This window comes from Abrus precatorius, unplaced genomic scaffold, assembly GCF_003935025.1.
Source record: "Abrus precatorius isolate BTA unplaced genomic scaffold, Abrus_2018 Scaffold10, whole genome shotgun sequence".
Classification (NCBI taxonomy): domain Eukaryota; kingdom Viridiplantae; phylum Streptophyta; class Magnoliopsida; order Fabales; family Fabaceae; genus Abrus; species Abrus precatorius.
In genome coordinates, this window is record NW_020874292.1 from 19,035,844 (window position 1) to 19,041,810 (window position 5,967).

A 5,967-nucleotide genomic window follows, 5' to 3' on the forward strand; every position below is an offset into this window, starting at 1 on the left:
AAGATAAGAGAGAAAGAGTTAATTAGACATATAGAGACTTATATACAAATTTTTTACTTATAAAAATAAATTATAAAAAAAGTTTTCTATAAAAATTAAAAGATCATTTATTTCTAATTTTAAATTTTTATTTACATATTTATTACGATAATTTGAGAAATTATTTATATAAAGTTATTTATATTATGTTCCTAAGCAATGATTTAATTAAAAGAAATATTAAAAACTAACAAATGAAAAAAATATTCTTGTAATAATTTTATACAAAATTGAGAAATAATCGAGTCTAAATTTTCGTTTTTATCTTAATTATTGACAAAATAATTTTCTTAAATCTTTGTTCGCATTTTATATAAAATTGTCAATATTTACACAATATACCAAATAGATGGTGATGAAATATGATTATTGTACTCGGATATAAGTTTTATTTTTTAATGTTATAAACAATTGCCAACTCTTCAATCCAAACAATAAAGTTAAAACCAAATTTTTTGATAGGTGTACAGACATATTTGAGTGTTGGGAAGTAACAAAAGAGTGTTGTATTGAGACAGAGTAGATAAGAAGAGTTTTGATAATAAAGGAAGATCTTTGGCAGCGATGAACAAATGAAAAAGAAAATGTATAAAATAAAGTAAAGGGAGATGGTGCCCTCGAGGTCGAACGGGAAAGCAGGAGATGATTCTAGAATATGTACACGTGGCACCACACACCACATAACATAACCCTCATCCTCTTCTTCCATACCAAAACCCTTCTTATTCCTCTTCTTCACACCTACGCTCATTCTCTGCAGAATTAGGGATAAAATTAGGGCTTCAGCTCTTCATAGATAGACATGGCTACCTCAAGTGCCCAGATACACGGCCTCGGAACTCCCTCCTTCGCAGCTTCCTTCAAAACTCACTCCAATTCTCGAACCCTATTCTTTGGCCAGAGGCTCAACACCACGCCCTTCCCACGCTCCGCATTTCTCAGGGTCAAGTCCACCGGAAGAAGGGGGTACAACGTTCGCCCTCTAAGAGTCGTCAATGAAAAGGTCGTAGGTATCGATTTGGGGACCACCAACTCCGCCGTCGCTGCCATGGAAGGTGGCAAACCCACCATCATTACCAACGCAGAGGGCCAGAGAACGACTCCCTCTGTGGTGGCCTACACCAAGAGCGGCGACCGGCTGGTAGGTCAAATCGCGAAGCGTCAGGCGGTGGTGAACCCCGAAAACACCTTCTTCTCCGTGAAGAGGTTCATTGGGAGGAAGATGATTGAGGTGGACGAAGAGTCTAAGCAGGTCTCTTACAGGGTCATAAGGGATGAGAATGGCAACGTCAAACTCGAATGCCCCGCCATTGGCAAGCAGTTTGCAGCTGAAGAAATCTCTGCGCAGGTCCTTTTTTTTTTTCCTCGTGTCTTTTCACTTCGTGATACTTCCGTTGCTTAAAGTTTTGAACTTTTTTGAGATTCGAGGTCTTGTTTCTTGAGTTCACATGTTATGTGGTTTGCCATAGGTTTTGAGGAAGCTTGTGGATGATGCTTCCAAGTTTTTGAACGATAAAGTGACGAAGGCCGTTGTTACTGTGCCTGCTTACTTCAATGATTCGCAAAGGACTGCTACCAAGGATGCTGGTCGAATTGCTGGTCTGGAAGTTCTTCGTATCATCAATGAACCCACTGCTGCTTCTTTGGCCTACGGATTTGAAAAGAAAAACAATGAAACAATTTTGGTGTTTGACCTTGGAGGCGGTACTTTTGATGTCTCAGGTATTCGATGCCGCTCCAATTGTCATTTCAAGTTTGAAATTGTATGTTTTGTTTTTGTGTTGAGCCTAGTGGATTGATTGGTGTTTAACTTCATCTCAGTGCTTGAGGTCGGTGATGGAGTGTTCGAAGTGTTGTCTACTTCTGGTGATACACACTTGGGCGGTGATGACTTCGACAAGGTTGGGGATTCTTTCTTATCTTGAGTACTACTATAAATTGATTTGTTCTCTGATTGGGTTGTTTTTACTAACTGTTTCCTATTATTGTTCGCTGGGTGTAGAGAATTGTTGACTGGCTGGCCGGAAACTTCAGGAGAGATGAGGGCATAGACCTTTTGGTTGACAAACAAGCTCTTCAGCGCCTCACTGAGACAGCCGAGAAAGCAAAGATGGAGCTGTCATCATTGACTCAAACGAACATCAGGTATTTACTTTGTCAGTGAGCAAATAGCACCGAATCCAGTTGTTTTTCTGTATGCCTCTTATGATTTGTGCAAACAACTGACCGTTACTGTCTATGTTTTCAGTTTGCCATTCATAACTGCGACAGCTGATGGCCCCAAGCATATTGAGACCACCCTTACCAGGGCCAAGTTCGAGGAATTATGCTCAGATCTTCTTGACAGGTAATGATAACTGAATCCGTTCTTCTCTCTAATTTGAAGTGCACCGAGTTGGAATGATTGACCCGAACAGACTACTGAGATATAGTAGTACACGTGTGAATTGTGTTTCAGGCTCAAGACACCAGTTGAAAATGCATTGAGGGATGCAAAATTGTCCTTTAAGGATCTTGACGAGGTGATCCTTGTGGGGGGATCAACACGTATCCCTGCTGTTCAGGAGCTTGTAAAGAAGATGACTGGGAAGGACCCAAACGTCACTGTCAATCCTGATGAAGTGGTTGCCCTTGGAGCTGCAGTTCAGGTGTGTTTTAGTTGTTTTTCATAGATGAATTATTTAATTTATGGAGGCAGGGGATGGTACAGACAACTTCAGTTTATTGACTAATGCTTTTTGGAATTTATTTTAGGCTGGTGTTTTGGCTGGAGATGTTAGCGACATTGTGCTGTTGGATGTCACTCCTTTATCTTTAGGTCTGGAAACTCTTGGTGGTGTAATGACTAAAATTATCCCTAGAAACACTACTCTTCCTACCTCGAAGTCTGAGGTTTTCTCAACCGCTGCTGATGGGCAAACCAGTGTAGAAATCAATGTCCTTCAGGGTGAGAGAGAATTTGTAAGGGATAACAAATCACTTGGTAGCTTCCGATTGGACGGAATCCCTCCTGCACCTCGTGGGGTACCTCAGATTGAGGTGAAATTTGACATTGATGCCAATGGCATTCTCTCAGTCACTGCTGTAGACAAGGGCACGGGGAAGAAGCAAGATATTACCATTACTGGTGCTAGTACCTTGCCTACTGATGAGGTATCCTCTATGGCTGTCAATCAATTTACTTGTACTGATAAATTCTGTTTTTATTGCCGGTTGCTTCTTTCGGGATGAATTTATCAAAGAATTTCCATTCTTACGGTCATGACATTTGAGGTAGTAAGTTTTATGATGCTTACGATGATCTCTCCTATGAAATGCAGGTAGAGAGAATGGTGAAGGAGGCCGAGAGATTTGCAAAGGAGGACAAGGAGAAGAGGGATACCATTGACACGAAGAACCAGGCAGATTCTGTGGTCTACCAGACTGAGAAGCAGTTGAAAGAACTTGGAGACAAGGTTCCTGGTCCTGTGAAAGAGAAGGTTGAAGCAAAACTAGGAGAGCTTAAAGATGCAATTTCTGGTGGTTCGACCCAAGCTATTAAAGATGCCATGGCTGCCCTTAATCAGGAAGTTATGCAACTTGGCCAGTCCCTTTACAACCAACCAGGAGCTCCTGGCGCAGGGCCTACACCACCCGGTGCCGAGTCTGGCCCCTCAGAATCATCAGGCAAGGGACCGGACGGGGACGTGATTGATGCAGATTTCACCGACTCTAAATGAGTTGCAGAGATCATCTATTAGTTTTCTTTTTCTTTTCTTTTTTATGTTTTTTCTATTATAAATTCTTAAATGATTTTTGTCATTGAAGAGTGGGTGCGTGTTTCATAAAATTTAGAGACGGGTTTTTATAGGTGCTCATTGATACTCGTTTTGTACCCTGGAAATTTTGTCTGAGAAATACTGGTATTATGGGTGGAATTTATAGGCTAAAATTATCGTAATATTCCTTGTTGTAAGATGATTTTAGCAGTAGCTTAACAAGAAATTAGATAACAGATTCTCAGCTAAAACGATTCTTCTAATGGTTTAGCTTCCCTGAAAGTGCAAAACAAAAACAGAATTGTTAATTGGTATTTTATTTCGATTTAAATAGATAAATCGTACTATTATTACTAATCTTTATTTTTGTGTAGAAAACGAGAACCTATTAAACTGAATAATAATGAAAACCCAAAATGCATTAAACTTATCATTATAAAAACATGTCCAAGTATTTAAAGTTATGTTCCTATACTTGAATCAGAGACACATATCACCAGTGGGCAACACCTTGTTTCAAAACGAGACCTAATATTAGTCTCGTTTTATTTGCAATTTATGCTATCATTCACATAATACTTCAAATATTCATTCAAACAACAGCAAATCATCCAATAATTATATACAAATATAAATATGATTTGTTAGCTACAAAATTTACTCAATTTTAGAATAAACCAAAATTTAAGGTTGAAGTGTAATGCATCAAGGTGGCTGGCTGATTTGAGAGGCATGTTTCTCAAACAAGGTCGAGTTGCATAGAAGGATAACTTGATATAGTAGTGTATGATATCATAGAAAGATAGCATGATATATATTATTATTAAATTAGAAATTTTAAGGAATATGATAGTTTCATGATGTGTAAAGCAATATTTAGTTTTTAACTAATGAAATATTGTACCACAAATCTATCCATCCATCGAAAGATCCAGCCTATACATATAATCACTAGTAACACCACTAGTGTTGTTTTGGATTATATAAATTGTTTCACTTTCTCATTACGGTAAAATACTCCAACAAAAGAACTGGGTTGAAATGAAATGGAAAGAGAGCTTCCCAACTCATCTCCACCACCTTAGCATTTGATGCCACATTGTTTGAGTATGGACTTGTCTGCTTGGGCAAGAAAACATCAATTCTCACCCAAATCGTAGAGAAAATTAATGTTAGAAGTATTGACCAAAGGACTACCATGGTAGGGGTTCTGTTTTGCCTTCTCATTAGTCAAAATAGTCTTTCTAAATTTTTTGGGGAGATGAAGGGTGGTTCCTCTTGCTCATCAAGGAAGTCTTCAAGCTCTTCGTCAGTCTCTTCATCATCAAATGTGGACTGAGGGTCATCAAAACAACAGCAGCAACTCCTCATCTTTGGCTTTTTCTCAGATAGCGGCTCATAGCCATATAAAGCCTGTCAGTTGAACACACATCCAGTGCCAACATACGCTAGACCTTGAATTCCATCAAGGCATTTCATGTTGATCTACGATATAAAATTATAAACGAAGCAAAATATAAGGCAGAAGTTAAATATCAGATGATGAAATTGCAATTTGTACTGGGGTTTCAGTTATACATCAAAGAATACAGTATTGTGATTAGCACATCTGTCATTGAAATCAATGCTATCAAACCTTCGCTGAAATTGGACATAACTTCTTTCCAAGTTGAGGGTCCATTAAAAGCACATAGCCTCCCTAAGAGCCTTGCTATTGATGTATTGATCACAATCCAGATTCAACACAAAAGGTACATTGCTAAGCACAGTTGAAACTCGAACCTTTTGAGGAATGTAACATTGCAAGAGCTAAATATGGATTAAGATTAACATAAAGTCAAATCTGCTTTCATCATAAGCTTAACATATAAGTGTTTAAATAAACATATAACTATTCTAGTTTATAAGCATACATGCTGATTTACCTTAAAAAAAAAAAAAAAAAAAACACAAACATTCCATTAGTTATGAAGTTGCTGAATCCTGATTTGAATATTTCATCATAACTTCCAAAAAAGTGGTGTGCTTCTGAAGAAACTAACATTCATTAACAAACAACAGAAAACACGCTTAAGATAAGTAAATATGAGAAAAAACTTCAAATATCTTAATAGAATAAAGAATGACCATAGATTATGCACTAGGAGATGCTTCCCACAAATTCCCTTCA

The 5,967-nt window shown here is 37.9% G+C and overlaps 1 protein-coding gene across 2 annotated transcripts; it reads left to right on the forward strand.

Annotated features, from left to right (window-relative positions):
• The first annotated feature begins 511 nt into the window (after positions 1-511).
• LOC113852656 (stromal 70 kDa heat shock-related protein, chloroplastic) lies at positions 512-5,717 on the forward strand. Of its 2 annotated transcripts, XM_027482989.1 has the most exons (9): positions 604-1,049; positions 1,185-1,387; positions 1,509-1,761; positions 1,861-1,940; positions 2,042-2,184; positions 2,288-2,386; positions 2,498-2,687; positions 2,794-3,192; positions 3,360-5,717. In XM_027482989.1, exons 1-9 carry the CDS (start codon positions 842-844, stop codon positions 3,756-3,758), a joined length of 1,974 nt encoding a protein of 657 aa, XP_027338790.1. In that variant the 5' UTR covers positions 604-841; the 3' UTR covers positions 3,759-5,717. The 2 variants fall into 2 exon arrangements, with proteins under 2 accessions (XP_027338789.1, XP_027338790.1); XM_027482988.1 differs by having other exon boundaries at positions 512-1,387.
• Positions 5,718-5,967: the final 250 nt, after the last annotated feature.